Source organism: Lithobates pipiens, unplaced genomic scaffold (assembly GCF_037356315.1).
Source record: "Lithobates pipiens isolate NorthernLeopardFrog02 unplaced genomic scaffold, aLitPip1_a1.2 Scaffold_1, whole genome shotgun sequence".
NCBI lineage: Eukaryota > Metazoa > Chordata > Amphibia > Anura > Ranidae > Lithobates > Lithobates pipiens.
The window spans coordinates 203,996,704-204,016,464 of record NW_027507685.1 but is presented as its reverse complement, the minus strand read 5'-3'; the positions used below and the strand labels follow the sequence as shown (position 1 = coordinate 204,016,464).

General features: G+C 44.2%; 1 protein-coding gene across 2 annotated transcripts in view; it reads left to right on the top strand.

Moving 5' to 3' along the window:
* The window catches only part of LOC143982196 (sprouty-related, EVH1 domain-containing protein 2-like), a 107,110-nt gene that overhangs the window by 68,215 nt on the left and 19,134 nt on the right, over positions 1-19,761 (top strand). Inside the window, exons 2-6 of one of the 2 annotated variants that reach the window (XM_077480706.1) lie at positions 7,660-7,831; positions 12,118-12,286; positions 13,086-13,165; positions 16,661-16,705; positions 18,577-18,738. In XM_077480706.1, coding sequence (XP_077336832.1) covers positions 7,660-7,831; positions 12,118-12,286; positions 13,086-13,165; positions 16,661-16,705; positions 18,577-18,738 — 628 coding nt within the window. The remainder of the gene's footprint in view (positions 1-7,659; positions 7,832-12,117; positions 12,287-13,085; positions 13,166-16,660; positions 16,706-18,576; positions 18,739-19,761) is intronic. The other variant, XM_077480712.1, reaches the window with a different exon arrangement.

Genomic DNA, 19,761 nt, shown 5'->3' with positions numbered 1-19,761 from the left:
TGTGCAGATTCGGTAGGGTGGCCCAAAGGCAAGCCCTGGGGAATGTTGGTGGTCAGCCTTAGGGGGGGCCCAGGTCTAAAGCTGTGTAAGGGGCCCAAAAATTTCTGATGGCTGCCCTGGTGGTAACAGCTCTGTACCTCAATTTCTGAGAGAATACTTTGGTTTCTGTGCAAACATTATTCTTTAAATACCATGGACCCTGGGTGGGTTCCTTTTTTTAAACACATTATCATTTGTCTGCTATGTTATAGAATGTATCTTGTTGTTTGTCCAATGCTCTTGTGTGACCTTTTTATATGTTTTGTATTCGCCATATATACTGACGCCCCAGAGGCAATGTGTAAGACATGTTCGATACTTATGATTGTACTCTTAATGTAAAAATTGAATGTTAGGGTTGTTACATTCGATCCTGTAAAAGGCAGCAAATAGAAAGGGCTATTTTACACATATTACAAACATCATAGGTAATATTTGTGACTTTTGTGTAAGTGCTGAGACATTCACAACGCACATTTTTTTATACATAGAGCCCCACGTGCATACTCCCTGTGTGTTTACCCAGCTGGAGTGTGGGAGGCTGGCATGGGACATCTAATAAAGCTGAAGTGTAATCTGCATCTATTTTACCTTCCCTGGTCCAATCTTTGCCCTCTCATCATAAAATGGCATTTTTATTATATAACTTATTTAAGATGCAGTAGGAACATTGCTGAGTCTTTGTGCTTCTCTATGCAATGCAGGCAGATCATGGCTGCTGGAAGGTGAGCAATATAAAATGAATGGGGCTTTTGTCAAAGTCACATCACAGGCTAACTTTGAATCTCAAATCTCTCTCTGCTTTGTTAAGGAGAAAACTCTGTGAGTACTGCAGGCTTAATACTGCAGCCACAAAATGTAGGCTGCAGTAAGAAGCGATACTGTTGTGTATAACAGAGAGTGAATAGTGAGATCCTTTCTCAACCATGGTTCCAGGGAACCATGGGCAGAGCATAAGGGGCATAAGGGGACAGACTGTGTGTAAAGGAATGTGATTTTAGCCCTGTGTAGTGTGGAGGCCCTGTATACAGTGCTGGGATGGGAAAGGAGCTCTGCCAGGGGTCCCTGTCCTCTGATTCTCCAGTGGTAATCCCTGTTCTCTGATGTAAAGAGGAACTCAAAACTCTTAAGCCACTTTGAGTATCTTGGCGTTCGGTGGATGTATCTGCACGCATTTTGGAAGTAGTGAGGGGCAGGTCAACTTTTGCATCGGGCCCCACAAGCTTCAAGCTACGCCTCTGCATGGAACCCTGGGGTTCCTCCAGAGTTTGCTTGGGGTTCCTTGAATAATGAGCAATGTCTGCCTCTCAGATAAGTTCCCACTGACACCAATGATCTTTTTAGCTAGCTGTAAGGAGGTAATTCTTCCCAATAACCACAAGTGTAAGGAGCATTCTTCGCACTGACCATCACACTAACATATCTGAGTTGTAGATATTATAATTTTTACCAGGGGTTCCCTGATACTGGAAAGAGTTTTTAAGGGTTCCTTTGTGTTAAAAAGGCTGAGAAAGGCTGCTTTAAAGTATATTCAGGGCTCGAGTGCTGCGGGAACGCATGGGAACGGCGTTCCCGTACTATTTCCACAGCGGGAACGCCGTTCCCATTAGCTGTCTGAGCAGGGCCGGCTGAGGCTATGCAGCGCGTAGTCCGCGCCGCTCCTCAGCCGCCGAGTGACTGGTTGCTAGGCAGAGGCCGCTCCGCATCTAGCAACTGGTCACATGACTTCGGCGTGGGCACGCACTGGCACGAGCCCGTCAGTGTGACACAGGCTGCGCGCCGGACTGTCCTCCCGCTCCCCTCTACCCAGTGCCTCCTGGGGAAACAGCCGCTGCAGTGCACTTTGAGTTTACTTCTCCCCCCAGAACAGAAGGGAAGAAGAGAATACCAGGAGGTCAGTCACTAGTAGTGTCATGTGTAAGTAAGTTGCATTCTGCAATACCCTGCCAAATTGCCAATACTCATCCATACTCTGCAATACCCTGTCAATACTCATCAATACTCTGCAATACCCTGCCAATACTCATCAATACTCTGCAATACCCTGCCAATACTCATCAATACTCTGCAATACCCCGCCAATACTCTGCAATACCCCGCCAATACTCTGCAATACATACCCTGCCAATACTCTGCAGTACCCTATCAATACTCTGCACTACCCTATCAATACTCTGCAATACCCCGTCAATACTCTGCAATACCCGCCAATACTCTGCAATAGCCGTCAATACTCTGCAATACATACCCTGCCAATACTCTGCAGTACCCTATCAATACTCTGCAATACCCTGCCAATACTCTGCAATACCCTATCAATACTCTGCAATACCCTGCCAATACTCTGCAATACCCTATCAATACTCTGCAATACCCTATCAATACTCTGCAATACCCTGCCAATACTCTGCAATACCCTATCAATACTCTGCACTACCCTATCAATACTCTGCACTACCCCGCCAATACTCTGCAATACCCCGCCAATACTCTGCAATACCCCGCCAATACTCTGCAATACCCCGCCAATACTCTGCAATACATACCCTGCCAATACTCTGCAATACCCTGCCAATACTCTGCAGTACCCTATCAATACTCTGCAATACTCTGTCAATACTCTGCAATATCCTGCCAATACTCTGCAATACTCTGTCAATACATACCCTGCCAATACTCTGCAATACCCTGCCAATACTCTTCAATACTCTGCCAATACTCTTCAATATCCTGCCAATACTCTGCAATACATACCCTGCCAATACTCTGCAACACCCTGCCAATACTCTGCAATACCCTATCAATACTCTGCAATACTGTGCCAATACTCTGCAATACCCTGCCAATACTCTGCCAATAAATACCCTGCCAATACTCTGCAATACCCTGTCAATACTCTTCAATACTCTGCCAATACTCTGCCAATACTCTTCAATACCCTGCCAATACTCTGCAATACCCTGCCAATACTCTGCCAATACACACCCTGCAATACCCTATCAATACTCTGCAATACCCTGCCAATACTCTGCCAATAAATACCCTGCCAATACTCTGCAATACCCTGTCAATACTCCGCAATACTCTGCCAATACTCTGCCAATACATACCCTGCCAATACTCTGCAATACCCTGCCAATACTCTTCAATACTCTGCCAATACTCTGCCAATACTCTTCAATACTCTGCCAATACTCTTCAATACTCTTCAATACTCTGCCAATACTCTGCCAATACTCTTCAATACCCTGCCAATACTCTGCAATACCCTGCCAATACTCTGCAATACCCCATCAATACTCTGCAATACTGTGCCAATACTCTGCAATACCCTGCCAATACTCTGCCAATACTCTTCAATACCCTGCCAATACTCTTCAATACTCTGCCAATACTCTTCAATACCCTGCCAATACTCTTCAATACCCTGCCAATACTCTGCAATACCCTGCCAATACTCTGCAATACCCCATCAATACTCTGCAATACTGTGCCAATACTCTGCAATGCCCTGCCAATACTCTGCCAATACACACCCTGCAATACCCTATCAATACTCTTCAATATCCTGCCAATACTCTTCAATATCCTGCCAATACTCTGCAATACATACCCTGCCAATACTCTGCAACACCCTGCCAATACTCTGCAATACCCTATCAATACTCTGCAATACTGTGCCAATACTCTGCAATACTCTGCCAATACTCTGCAATACCCTGCCAATACTCTGCCAATAAATACCCTGCCAATACTCTGCAATACCCTGTCAATACTCTGCAATACTCTGCCAATACTCTGCAATACCCTGCCAATACTCTGCCAATACACACCCTGCAATACCCTATCAATGCTCTTCAATATTCTTCCAATACTCTTCAATATCCTGCCAATACTCTGCAATACATACCCCGCCAATACTCTGCAATACCCTGCCAATACTCAGCAATACATACCCTATCAATACTCTGCAATACCCTGCCAATACTCTGCAATACATACCCTATCAATACTCTGCAATACCCTGCCAATACTCTGCAATACATACCCTGCCAATACTCTGCAATACCCTGCCAATACTCTGCAATACCCTGCCAATACTATGCAATACCCTATCAATACTCTACAATACACACCCTATCAATACTCTGCAATACATACCCTGCCAATACTCTGCAATACCCTGCCAATACATACCCTGCCAATACTCTACAATACTCTGCCAATACTCTACAATACATACCCTGCCAATACTCTGCAATAACCTGCCAATACTCTGCAATAACCTATCAATACTCTGCAATACTGTGCCAATACTCTGCAATACCCTGCCAATACTCTGCAATACCCTATCAATACTCTGCAATACCCTGCCAATACTCTGCAATACCCTGCCAATACTCAGCAATACATACCCTATCAATACTCTGCAATGCCCTGCCAATACTCTGCCAATACACACCCTGCAATACCCTATCAATACTCTTCAATATCCTGCCAATACTCTTCAATATCCTGCCAATACTCTGCAATACATACCCTGCCAATACTCTGCAACACCCTGCCAATACTCTGCAATACCCTATCAATACTCTGCAATACTGTGCCAATACTCTGCAATACTCTGCCAATACTCTGCAATACCCTGCCAATACTCTGCCAATAAATACCCTGCCAATACTCTGCAATACCCTGTCAATACTCTGCAATACTCTGCCAATACTCTGCAATACCCTGCCAATACTCTGCCAATACACACCCTGCAATACCCTATCAATGCTCTTCAATATTCTTCCAATACTCTTCAATATCCTGCCAATACTCTGCAATACATACCCCGCCAATACTCTGCAATACCCTGCCAATACTCAGCAATACATACCCTATCAATACTCTGCAATACCCTGCCAATACTCTGCAATACATACCCTATCAATACTCTGCAATACCCTGCCAATACTCTGCAATACATACCCTGCCAATACTCTGCAATACCCTGCCAATACTCTGCAATACCCTGCCAATACTATGCAATACCCTATCAATACTCTACAATACACACCCTATCAATACTCTGCAATACATACCCTGCCAATACTCTGCAATACCCTGCCAATACATACCCTGCCAATACTCTACAATACTCTGCCAATACTCTACAATACATACCCTGCCAATACTCTGCAATAACCTGCCAATACTCTGCAATAACCTATCAATACTCTGCAATACTGTGCCAATACTCTGCAATACCCTGCCAATACTCTGCAATACCCTATCAATACTCTGCAATACCCTGCCAATACATACCCTGCCAATACTCTGCAATACCCTGCCAATACTCTGCGATACCCTGCCAATACTCTGCAATACCCTATCAATACTCTACAATACATACCCTATCAATACTCTGCAATACCCTGCCAATACTCTGCAATACCCTATCAATACTCTGCAATACCCTGCCAATACATACCCTGCCGATGCTCTGCAATACTCTGCCAATACTCTTCAATACATACCCTGCCAATACTCTGCAATACCCTATCAATACTCTGCAATACCCTGCCAATACTCTTCAATACTCTGCCAATACTTATTCCTGTTTGTGGGATATTTTCTAATGGGCTGTGTAACAGAATTTGGAACAGGGTGTATTTGTGGTAGAAATTCCCTGCGAGGGAAAGATCATCACCCATTGTGTTGATTGTTTTGTTTGACACGTTATTTTGTTTTTGTAAACTGGCACTTTAAAATAAATGTTGTACTGTATTTTCTGTGCAGTATATATGCATATGAGCGTACCTTTTTTTTTTTTTTTTTTTGGTGGGGGAATGGATCTTGGGTGGGAGTTCCCACACTTTTTTTCCCAGGACTTGACCCCTGAGTATATTTACTTCTCAAACTTTTTCTTTAGTTTTTGATAGGGAAGGTTTATAACCCTGGTGCCCAATCTGTGCCCCAGGGGCCACATGCGTCACTTTGGCACTTTTTGTGTGGTCCTTGGGGCCTCTGCAGACAGTATTCCGTATTTCACAATTGCCCTGTTATAGTAGTGATTTTTGGCAGCCTCATGTATAATATGTCTTCTTAAGAATGTCTGCAGTCTCCAACAACTCCTATAGTATGTTTGCAGGCTCTGACAGTCACCTGGAGCACTTCTGTAGTCTCTGACCATGTCCTGTATTATGTCTAATCTCTTACCATCTCTTGTATCATGCTCATAGTTTTTGACTATACCTTGTTGTGTGTCTCCTGGCTCCGATAATAAATATTCACTGAATTTTATGTGTAGCTCTTTGGTGATGTTCAGTGCTGCACTTGAGGTCCCCATATGAAGAAGGTTGGGCACCACTGGTTTAGAACTTGTCTGTGTTCTCACTGTGGATATTCAAATTCCCTGTTTTTCTCGGTTACCACTGACAGTGGACAGTAATGGCAAATCCTAAATGTTCTAGTTGTCACAGGTATGGAGGAGAAAACTTTAAGGCCGCGTACACACGCGCGGACTGTTCGCCCAACTTTGTCCGCTGAACAGTGTTTGGGCGGACAGTCCGCTCGTGTGTGGGCTTTCAGCGGACAGTTTCAGCGGACAGTTTGACGAACAAGGTTTTTCGGAAATTCCGTAAAACTGTCCGCTGAAACCTTGTTTGAGCGAACAGTCCGCCCGTGTGTAGGCTTGTTCGTCAAACTAAGTTCCGCGCATGCTCAGAAAGGATTTACACGCCGAAAGTTATAATGCAGTGTATAGGACGTCGTATTTTTCGTCCCGTCGTACGTGCCGTTCACGTGATCGCGCACGGTTTCAGCAAACTGTTCGTTCGTCGTGTGTGGCCATGTCCGTCCATGCTAATTTTGAGCGGACTGTTTGCCGAAACTGTTTGACGGACAAAGTTGGGCGAACAGTCCGCCCGTGTGTACGCGGCCTAAGAGAGGGGCACTTGATTTGGTGACTCCCATTGATTGCTTCCTTTATCTAATTGATGTTCTTGCATGTAATCAGTGGTAGCCCCATTGGCAAGTGTGTATGGTGCTTTAATGGTTTGCAACATCCAGGTAGCATAGATATGTCAGCAGCAGTGTGTGTGTTAAAAACAATGTGTATAAATATGACAAGTCGACTGTCAGATCTGCCTGATTCCGCACAATCCCAGCACATACTGTAGTTACAACCAAGCACTTAAAAGCCAGTCACAAAAAAGGTTTTGCCCCCACAGTCCCGAATGCTTACACAAAACACAAATTTTGGAGACACCTAGATACGAAACTGTTGATTGTGATATTCATTACACATCGCCGTGCACACCCAGAGTGAGAGTAATAATTCTAGAGCCATTATTCTGCACAATTTTTTTTTTTCAGGGTTGCTGCTTTTGGAAAATATATACTGTTTGGGTGTTTTAAGTAATCTTCAGGCCTAAAATGATTTCTAAAACATAGGTGAAGAAAATGCAAAAATGGTTCAGATAGTAAAAGGGTTATCCAATCTATGCATTATCCAAAACTACAAAATAGCTGCACTTTTAGCTTTGTCTAACCCTTCTCCAATAATAAAGTCTAACAAAGTTGTTGATCGAAGAACACTATTAATTTTTGTCTTTTTTTTCTTTGCTGTTGTAGTTACATCGTGAGAGTTCGAGCAGTCGTGATGTCCAGAGACGACTCTAGTGGGGGCTGGGTGCCAATGGGAGGAGGAGGTCTCAGCCATGTAATGATCTGTAAGGTTCGGCGACCAGACACCTCTCACCAACGAGACTACCTTATCCGAGGGGAAAGGCTGCGAGACCAGGCTGTACGTATACTCATTATATACAATGCATGGCTGTTATACATGTTGTTTATGCAACTTAAGCCTTAAGGTGATATTAAACCCTCAGTTTTGTAAGCACCTCCAACAGCTGATTTAAAGTGGTTCTAAAGTTCACAGAATTTACTTTATGTTTATGTTTGCTAAATTAACTGGTATTTATCAGTCTCTTCATGCGGAATGCTGGAGTTGTACCTCAACCCAGCTCATTTTTCATATATCTTCTGGCATTCATTTTTAGTTCAACAATTTTGGATGGGTGTCACGCAACTTATTTTGAAGGTTACGACTCTTCTTGTCCCCTTGTCCATCCTGGTCTTCCTTTTGGGCCTTGTGGAGGGACTGGCCATCACGATGGCACATAGAACCCTGCTGAGAGTACTTTTATTCTATGCTCGTAAAGCCATCGTACTTCATTGGAGAAAAAACCCATACCCCCACTCCTGCAGTTCTGGAAAGCACTGGTTAACTCTGCTTTACCATTCTATAAGGCCACGTATTTGAATCAGGGTTGTCCCTGGTTAAAATGGTTTGGGGTAACTGTACATCTATGGTTAGTACTAATGAGTAAGCCCCCATTATTACTGTAGGATGATCAAGTTAAGCATTACCATCCATCTGAATCTTTGCCTTGAATATGAGGTTACGTATATTCCTGGGACTGGGATACTCATTGCGTTCTTGTCTCTATTCATTCAATGATGTTTGACATTGTTGACATGTGTCCTATTACGGGTCTTGTAGGTTTCCACCCTGGTTTATTGGTCACAAACAATTATCTTCCTATATAGGATATGTGACTTTTATTGCACAGAGTAAGGTTGGAAAGTGGGGGAGGGTGGGTTTTTGTTGGGATTTTCTGGTCTTGCATGACTGTTTTTTGGTGCCAGTTTGGTGGCTTTTATACTTTTCTATTATTCTATTTTTATTTGTTATTTGTATAATAGAGTCTTATATTACTTAATGCAGAATGTGGTAATGTTAAATAGGGTATGTACAATGCAGAGTGTAAGGTGGTGGGTAGTATGTGCAGGAAAGGGGTGTGGATTGTATGGAGGTGGATAGTATGTGCAGAATAGGGGTTTGGAGTGTATTGAGGTGGGTAGTATGTGCCGGAGAGGGATGTGGAGTGTATGGAGGTGGATAGTATGTGTAGGAGAGGAGTGCAGAGTGTATGATGGTGGGTAGCATGGGCGTCCACAGGTAGGGGCAATGGGGGTCAAGTGCCCCCCCCCCCCCCCGGAATCAGGGATCAGATCTTAAATTCAGCACAGCTGCGTCACTATTGGGGCGGGGGCAGCCCACACATGCCACCTGCCAGTGGGGTGACACCATCAAGGTGCTGTCAAGCACCCCCATCAGTGTAATGTGACTTCAGGCTCTTTTCCCTGCTCAATCCAACAGGGAACTCAGCGGCACTGTGACAGGAGAAAGGCGAGCTGCGGGCTATCAGAGGTTTCTCCTGCTCTTCCCCCCTTTCTCCTGTCAGGGAGAAGAGATGGTTGCTCTCACCAGGTTCCACACCCAGCTTCCTGCCCGCTCTGTTCCTTCCCTATTGGCCATAACTGAGGGCTAATCAAGGGAGACTAGTAGAGGAGAGCATCATGGGACATGTAGTCCCAAAGATTGGTGGCTCCATTTTCCACAGGGAGGAGGCTACAGCTCGATCAAGCTCGATCAAGAGAGAGATTGAGAGACTGCAGCCTGGAAAAAAGCTGAGGGAGAGATCGCTACAGGAAAAAGAATGAGGAGTATGCTGGGCGGAAGCCAGAGAGAGAGCCACACTGCCCAGCGCCATCAGAGAGAGCCACACTGCCCAGTACCACTAGAGAGAAAGTCACGCTACCCAGCGCCACCAGAGAGAGAGCCACACTGCCCAGCGCTACCAGAGAGCCACGCTGCCCAGCAACACCAGCGAGAGAAAGACTGAGACACTGCCAGGGTACAGACATGCTACACTACTGACTAGAGCCGCCCCCAGGGGAACCCAGAGTGAGCGATCGTCCAGCCGGAGGGATCACTGCTGTAGTTTTGCTGGGTCTGGTAAGAGGGCCTGTTGGCTATTATTCATTAGTTATCCTAGGGACTGTACTACGTCTGCAGTCTCTGACCATGATAATGTGATAATGACATTGTCGAAAAGGGGTGGTGCATGGGTGACCCTAAAATGATGCCCCCCCCCCCCCCTGAAAAAAGTTCTGCGAACGCCCATGGTGGGTAGTATGTGCAGAAGAGGAGTATGGAGTGTATGGTGGTTGGTAGTATGTGCAGGAGAGTGCTGAGTGTATGGTGATGGGTAGTATGTGCAGGAGAGGAGCGTGAAGTGTATGGAGGTGGTTAGTAAGATGAGTATGTAGTGTATGGAGGTCGGACTGTGTCAGTAGGGCAGTGGATGGTGCCAAAAGTTTTTTTTTTTCATTTTTATGTATTTTTTTTTTTTTTAGAAGTTAATTAGTTTTTCATTTTTTTCACAATGCTTTTGGGGGGAGGGGATTGGGACTGTGGACAATGTCGGTAGGGCGCGCGGGGGGGGGGGGGGGGGGGGTTGAGAAGGTGGTGTTAGTCGTTTTTTATTTTATATTTTTTTTACCTTTTTTTTATATTTATTTTTACCCATTTTTTATTTATTTTTTTGTAATGTTTATTGGATTGTTTTTTTATATATATATATCAGTTGTGGTGCTTGGGTTGTCAGGTCACAGTATCCCCAGTCTCTTTCTCAGCATTGAAGATGAATGGACAGCGGCTCCTGTTCATTCATAAACTGAAGCAGAGTAACACACAGGTTACTCTGCTCAGTTATTATAGGACATAGAGAGCGCTTGGTAGTGATCGCTCTCTATGTCCAATTTGGAAAAGGATGGAGCTGGTAAATTACATTTTTACCAACCCCTTCCTCCAGTCTCCATCCTGAAATCCCCCACAGCAGCCGGGAGAGGAGAGGAGGGAACCGGCTGTGGGCGGAACAAGATGGGGCGGAGGAGGAGGACAGCGGGCCAGAGAACACGGGGCTGGAGGAGGAGGAGGAAGACACAGCGGTCTGAGGAAGAGGTGCAGAGAACAGTGGACATTGGGGGGGTGATCGGTGTGACAGAGGGACAGTTGTGAGCACTGATCTCCCTGTATGGCATTTCAGCTGACAGCCGCAGAGGGAGAGGAGGAGAAGTGGCTGTCTGAAAAATCATGTAAGGAGATCGGTGCTCGCAACTGTCCTCCTGCCGCACTGATCATTGTTCCGATCAAGGAAAAATCATCCATGTGTGCAGTGTGGGTCACAGTGGGCCCCCCCTCTCAGGGGCCCTTGTGCAGTGAAAACCCTACACACATGGAGGATACACCACTGGTTCCAACAGGGGGGGGCGCCCCCCTGCCAAAACGCTCCAATCATTGTTCTCTGCCATTGGCTAAAAGTGCTGATCGGGAGTCGGTCGGCTGCTGGTTTTTCAGCATGCACGTCCGACATACACATGGGCAGAATGTTGGCTGGTATTTTTTGTACAGGGAAACTGCTGACATTCCGCCCATGTGTATTGGGCTTTACATGACTCCTGTCACAGTTTCAGTGCCATCTCAGCTGCAACACCGCTTTTCACACTTCCTGGTTTTACAGAATAAGAGATTTTTTCACATTTCTGTGAGGAAGGAGTAGTGACGTGGCTTACTGGCGCTCTATGTGTGTATGGATGTGCAGAGCCTGGCTTGGGAGCGCATGCACATAGGTGCTCCCATAGCACTTGGTTTTCTGGTTCCTACAAGCCTCTTGATGACATCTCCTAAGACAAAACACCCTTGGGACACTATTCATCCCACTGATCTGAGACACACATGGGGCTGGTTTACTAAAACTGGAGAGTGAAGAATCAGGTGCAGCTCTGCATAGAAACCAATCATCTTCCTTTTTTTTTTTTTTTTTTGTCAATGCTTAATTGAACAACCTGAAGTTAGAAACTTATTGGCTACCATGCACAGCTGCATGAGATTTTGCACTCTCCAGTTTTTGTAAATCAACCCCCCAAGGATGGAGCACTATTCCTCCCACTAATACCAATGATGGGGCACTATTCCTCCTCCTGTTCACCACAGGTGCTATGGTATGCAATGTGTTACCACCAAGCCTGAAACTCCCACGTTGATGGAGGGGAATTTTTTTACTCTCACAGTCCACATAAGTATATAGGACAACTGTCCCTTTGTTCAGGAAGTTTGGTCTAGAGAATAAATGTAGAAAAGTGAGTGGGAGATGAGTTTTGTCCATGTTTCCCTTTTTCCAGACTATCCTTGAGTGTGTCCTGAAGAAGGGCCTAGTGTACAATAAAGCCAACCCCATCTTCCATCATTGGAAAGTCGAGGAGAACAAGTTTGGGCTGACCTTTCAGAGTCCGGCGGATGCTGTAACATTTGAGAGGAGTGTGCAAGCTGCCATGGAGGAACTCGTAGAAGGTTGGTTATAAAGTCAAGGAAAAACCTCAATTCATATGGCTTTATTATATTCACAATGGTCCCCTCAATGTTGGTGCCATGCTGTCAGGGTAAAATAGATAAACAAGAGCTCACACCTAGGTGTTAAACAATATTTTGTGAAACAAATATGATAAAGTTGTGTTCAAAGGTACTCTTCATTTAGATGTAAAAAATTACCCTTGAAATAGACACAAGGTACAGCCTACTTCTACAGCTCTTCTAATGTTTACTCACCCAATTTTCTGCACCAGGCTGCCCTACACCTCAGATGGTTGCTGATAGGTGCTGAAATTTTGCACAACAGAGATGCCTACATTTTTGATTCTGTACAAAGGCGTGACAGATATCTTAATAACACAGTAAATCCATTTATTGTGATTATTATTTCTATGAAATCATTATATACTCCCACTACGGTTTCTTGCACTAGGTGCAGGAAGGTAGCATAGCACAAATTGAGGGGCAAGAGGCTTTAATCCTGCCAGAAGGTACTCAGAAAATGCAGTTCAAACAGGCTGGAAGGGAAGCATGGGAAATATGGCGAATATAATTAAGGGATTTTGTATTGAAAACAGATCAGAAATTCCTTACCATAGAGAGGGCACTGGAATATTACCTAATAGATCTACCTGGCAGCAGATGTAAATATGAGTAGTGTCTTGAAGGGGGCCATCCAAGGAGCAGAGGACATCCATACAGGCCTCAAACTGGGCCTAGCTTATCTGTCAAATCACATCCAAAAGTCAACTTGTGATAAATCTATTTTCTCTCACCATAGGCTCTATGTCACATTCAACATCCTCATCATCATCCTCTACCTCTCGGGAAGAAGCGCAAGCTTTGGAGGATGTCATGCCAGTAAGTATATAAGAAAGTACCATAAGATAAATAAAACTAGTTTCTATTGCCAAATAATAACATTGACAGCCACTCTCAACCACAATGCCTGGTTTTGTGTGGCAGGAAACATTTCTATATCCACGTTATCCCAGATATTGAATAAAAGACACTTAAAGGTACACTGCATACCAAAAACAGCAACCCATCCAGTGATATCACCACCAGAACTATTCTGATACTGTCGAGAAACAGATCCCTCTACCCGACAGTGCCACCATAGATCTAGAGCTGGAAATTGGAATGTGTGTTCATGGCTTCCTAGTCCAGCTCTGTGCAGAAACCATCAGGCAGAATACCAATGTGCCCAACTGAGCCCAACTGTGCCTACATTCACACTGTACCATGCAGCTGTGTACCTTAGGGCAGACCCCATCCTAGGTATGGCACTGACCATGTACCTAATACTCTGCTTAGTTCCTTTTTGAAAAACTTGATCTTAGCTATGCCACTCTTATTCCCAAGAATATTTAAAGTGAAACTACACTGCATCTGAGCACCAAAACCAAAAACACGATTTCATTCATCTTTTATATTCAACGTAAACCTCTTCATCCATTTATGTCTCTCTGCTTTTTTTTTGCTGAGAAATCACTTTGAAAAACACCCTCTAGCATTTCTAGCCATTACCATCTTGAGTAAGGGCAGATGAGTCATGTAGCATTTACTTCCTGGAATCCATTTCCCCAAACCCCTCCTCCACTCCTGAAGACTCATGGGATGTATCACATGGTTTGCCTAGGCCTGAAAACCATAACATAACTGAACAAATGTAAAAAACAAGTAAATATATTATACCTTCCTATCTATTTACTAACGCTACCAGTATATGGATTAAAAAAAGCCAATTTTGAGAGAATAAAGTTCCACTTTAAGTCAGTATTTGCATCATGTCAATTATGATAGTCCTTTAGATAATTAGCAACGCAGGATACCCATTTGGCATAGAACTTATTTTTCAAAAAAAGCTGACTACATTTTTTATAATTTACTGTATAATCTCTTTTAAATTTACTATCATTTATATAGTCCACCTTCTGACCTGAATTGATATTGGCAAAATTAAAGCCGGGTTTTTTTCTTATTCATTCATTGAAGGACACAGGATTCAGAGACAACTGGGTTATACTCATAGGTAAGGTGAAGTCGGCAGCAAGGTGAGTATTAATAAAATCAATCTTTATTCAATCCAGAGGAGTACATGTGTTCCAAAATGGAGCCAACTGACATGTTTCAGCCAACCAGGGCATTGATCATAGTCCATTTTGGAAAGTATGCACACCCTTGGATTGAATAAAGATCCATTTTTATTAATACTCACTTTATTGTCAACTTTACCTAATCTTGGAGTACTTTTGTGTGCGGACTGGAGACCTCTTGTCAGGCACGGTGAGTGAAGAGTGCTCTTGCCCTTTTTATATCTGCAATTGGGTTGTAGTGCCAGCAGTTAACTTAATTACTTCTATTATTTATATATATATATATATATATATATATATATATATATATATATACAAAAATCAGTGACCAGTCCTGTATAACTCCTCCCAGTCCCAGAAAGCCTCAGTTTGTTTGCCATTGTCCTAAGAGGATGGGTGTCTTTTTAGTGATGAGAAACATTTAGCCGTTCTTACTAGCCATAGTCATTTTTATTTTTTTCACAATTATTTTTTCCTTCAGTCAGCAATTCCCTACACACCCCCGGAGCTGTGCAATAAACTATTTTAACCCTTGTGTGTTGTGTTTTTTTTTTACTTTTATTTACAGGTGAATGGGTAGGGGTACATTGTACCCCATACTCATTCACATAGGGTGGGAGGCCGGGATCCGGGGGCCCCCTTATTAAAGGGGGCTCCCGGATTCCGATAAGCCCCCCCCACCCGCAGACCCCGACAACCAACGGGCAGGGTTGTCGGGAAGAGGCCCTTGTCCTCATCAACATGGGAACAAGGTGCTTTGGGGTGGGGGGGCCGCGCGGCCCACCCTTTCCCAAGGCACCCCCCCATGTTGAGGGCACGCGGCCTGGCACGGCTCAGGAGGGGGGGGCGCGCTCGTCCCCCCCTTTCCTGGCTGGCCGGGTAGCGTGCTCGGACATGGGTCTGATGTGGACCTGGGGGGACCCCCACGCCAATTTTTTCGGCGTTGGGGTTCCCCTTTAAGTCCATACCAGGTGACGGGGCCAGCGACGCCTCCTTCGCTGGCCCCGGCTACCTGGAGACGCCCTCAAAATGAGCGGACTTTCCTCCGCGTGTGTGGGCGAGTCTGTTCATTTTAAAGGTACGGCGGATAGTCCGGCGGACTTAGTACGCCGTATTAGTCTGCTGAAAAAGTGTGTGTGGGTAAGTAGCCCGTTCGGAAAGTCCGGCGGGAAGTCCGCCAGACTAAGTCCGCCGGATAGTTGGCTACGTGTGTACGCGGCATTAGGGAACTGGGCTCTGCATTGGGGGCCCTTTCCATACCTCAGTGTACTGTGTTGGTAAGCCAACTAACTCTCAGCACAGAAACATTGGCTGCCCAGTGACGCATATATGCCTGCCCTTTTGCTGCCTTACAAATTAGTTTTCCAGGCAGCAACAGGTTATGCAGCTGTTTCTCAGATTTGGAAGGCTGCCACCAGGTCTTTATCCCGCAAGTAGTCCAAGTTTTACCAGGTGTTCATGCCTTATCTGATGCAAGCTTTGGGTGTAAGGTCCTTCAGGCAGCCCCTAGTTCTGTTTTTTGTTGTTATGGGCCTGTTAGGCCGCGTACACACGCGGGGACTGTTCGCCCAACTTTGTCCGCTGAACAGTGTTTCGGCGGACAGTCTGCCCGTGTGTGGGCTTTCAGCGGACAGTTTCAGTGAACAGTTTGCTGAACAAGGTTTTTCGGAATTTCCGAAAAACTGTCCGCTGAAACTTGGTTTCAGCGAACAGTCCCCTCGTGTGTAGGCTTGTTCGTCAAACTAAGTTCCGCGCATGCTCAGAAAGGATTTACACGCCGAAAGTTGTAATGCAATGTATAGGACGTCGTATTTTGCGTCCCGTCGTAAGTGCCGTTCACGTCATCGCGCACGGTTTCAGCAAACTGTTCGTTCGTCGTGTGTGGCCATGTCCGTCCATGCTAATTTTGAGCGGACTGTTTGCCGAAACTGTTTGACGGACAAAGTTGGGCGAACAGTCCCCGCGTGTGTACGCGGCCTTAGTGTTTTTGTTGCCCACCCTTCAGTTGGACTGCTTTTGGATGTGTCAGTTGTCTCTGAATCTTGGATCCCTCACTACATGAGAAAGAAATTTGGATTTTTGTACTTACTGTAAAATCAATTTCTTAGAGTTTATCAAGGGACACAGGTTTCACCTCTCTTTGTCTATAATCTTACTTTGCCATTTCTTTTCTACAAAACTGCGGCATACTGTGAATGGAAAGGGTTATACTGGGCTGGTCACTGTTTTCTTTTCTTTTTTTTGTACAACCCAATAGTCTCTGAATCCTGTGCCCCTCAAACTCCAAGAAATGGATGTTACAGTAAGTACAAACAGCTTCTTTTTTTTTTGTTTTAAAAGTGAGCAAGGTTCCCTGTTAGGTTTTACTCATCCATTAGTGGAATTTTTCCTTACGTACTACTTACTTAATGGGGACAATCGTTTCCCTACATAGAAAGTGAGATAAAATCTCCAACAGCAGGTCAAAATAAAAAATGTTAGTAGTATAATAGAACCTCATCTGCTGCCATCTCTTATCAAAAACAATAGACTATACAGAGTGCCCAATGATTTGAAGCATGACAATGCTCCTGTTAACCAGAAACCTTGTGAATTTGGCTGCCAAAGATGTAGATCTCATGATGGAGCAGCATCTTTATTTATTGCAAAAAAGAGGTGCTATTTAAAATAATAAGATTTTGAAGTGATGACAATTATGTTGTTGATTCATGTGAAGTGGAAATTTTAATAACATGTCCACTCTAGCATTAGTGCCCAATAAAATACATCTATGCAAGAGCAATAGAAAAGGTTCCTTATATAATTCACAAGCACCGAGTTAATACATTTTTGTTAATTTTGAATAGAGTGGGGAAGCCTTAGAACCCATCAGCATTCGTCACTGTTTGTATCCCTTCTGGAGAGATTCACTCTCTCTGTTTGTCCCAAAACCTATTTTCAGTGGGACAGAAAGTAATGGTAAGCCCACATTAGCAAAAACATCATTAACAACATTAGCCGAATCCACTGCACTGCTCCAGACCCCTACCTCCTGTCACCTCCTAACAATCCAGATTTTGGCTCCTGTTTACCCCGTCTCCACTCAACATTCCAAGATGGAAGAGTAGAAGAGTCGCACTCTATACTCCTAAACTCTCGTCCTAGTATTTTATTCTGTTTTCAGAAAAACGACTGAATACGTGATGTCTCCACCCAAGAAAAACACAATTTCTTAATATGTTTCACCACCATGGTACATACCTTACGTTATCCTCAAGCTCTCATGGTGCAGCGTGTTAAAGAGTGGAGTGGGGAGTCTTTTTTAGTGGAGATATCATGTATGCAGTAGTTTTTCTGACAACAGAATAAAATACTGGCACAAGTGTATACTGAACTGTGACTCTTATCTTCTCACATCTTGGAAGCCCAAAATGGTATGGTTGTCACTGGAACAGAGAAGGTCAGGGGAAACCCTTTAGTGATGATACCTGTTCTGGTTGATTCTCTCTTAGCCCTTGTACACATGGTCGGAGATTCCCAAGGAATGTGTCCTATCGGACCGTTTTGTCGGATATTCTGACTGTGTGTGGTCTGCATTGGACTGTTTCCGTCGGAATATCCGACAGACCAAGTTTTCCAACTTGCCGGTAAAATTTTCCGACAAAATGCTCCTATCAGACATACTCCGATCATGTGTAGCCTATTCCGACGGACAAAGTGCCACGCATGCTCAGATCAAATTCCTAGACCAAAGCTATTGGCTACTAGCCTGAACGTAGTCCCGTCTAACAAAATAACGTCATCACGTTATGTACAATCGGGTTTTCCGACAACTTAGTCCGACCGTGTGTATGCAACATCACTTCCGGACCTCTTCCGGAATTAATCCGTCGGAATTACTCAGACGGATTTGGTAGTCAGAATCTCTGACCGTGTGTACAAGGGCTTAGAGGGGATTTTCCCTCACCTTTAGGAGATTTTCTCTCACTTTCTGTTGTGTCTTCAGAAAAGTAAATTAAGTTAAATCTCCTCACCAGGATACAGAGAGCAAAGGAAAAAAATAACCTGGCAGGTTCTAACGATTCCCATTTTCAATAAATCACAGTCAAATCTATGAAATATAGCTCAATGTCACTGCTCTTCTGTCCTCTACTGATATATTTACCTCTTGTTTCTTGACCTCCACTTTACCAGCTCCATACTGACAGTGAATCATCTTCTAACAGCCGTAAGGAAATGTTACCAAAACATATCACCATCGTCACTAGCGAGTCATCTTCCAGCTGCTATGTGAGATCGCCTGTTTCTGAAGAGTTCGGTTTTACCTCTGGTCCATCAGTTAGTCCCACAACACAGGTATGTTTTTCCGCAGATTGTTATGCCAGTGCAGACTTAAGCAAGCCATGCATAATTCATTTTCTTTTATTCAACCAGCAGGTTGAACGAAAGAAAATAATTTTGCCCATCCACATGCTTGATGTTGATATGGGAATCCCACCGCCTAAACTATTGTATGCCGACAGCAGGGAAACTTCCCCTGCCATGTCATGACATTAAAGCGGAGGTCCAATAAAATAAAAATGTAAGTCAGCAGTTACAAATACTGCAGCTGCTGACTTTTAATAATCAAACACTTACCTGTCCCAGGGTCCAGCGATGTGCTTGTCTCCCCCTTCTCTCTGTGGCGTCGGCATTGTCACTGTGGGAGCCCAGCTATGGCTCCACAGCCGGCACACACTGCACATGTGCGAGCCGTGCTGTGGCTGGCCTGACAATCATCTGGGACCTGTGACGTGTCCCAGATGATGGCCGAGAGGGATGGGGGAGAGGTGATCTTCCTTCCGGCACCATGGGTGCGCCAGGAGGAAGTGGGAGCTGTAACCCTCGAAAAAGAAGGTTTCCGCTGCCCACCCCCCCACCAAAAAAAAATTACATATATACATACACACACACACACATATATATATATATATATATATATATATATATATATATATATACATTTTTAGGTGGAACTCCGCTTTAACTGACATTTTAAAGCAGAATCATATGCTTTTCATATTTTAGATAAGGTAGTGTAGGGTTTTATCCTGTGTTTGTAAATTTGCTCTGTCTACCAAAGTATTCTATGTACATATAGATATTTGGCATTTTATTGGTATAGTAGGGACTGGCTAGAGAGGATCATTTTGATAGAGCTGAGCAGTTTGAACATGTATTGCAATATAACAAACCAAGAATCCCTGTTTTTTATGCAAAGTTTGCTAGAAGTGCATAAGGCTGCATAACCACATGCAGATGGTTAATTGATATTAGGTGCGGTACAGTACACATAATTATCCCAACATTAAAGAGACACTGTTACTTTGCCCATTCACA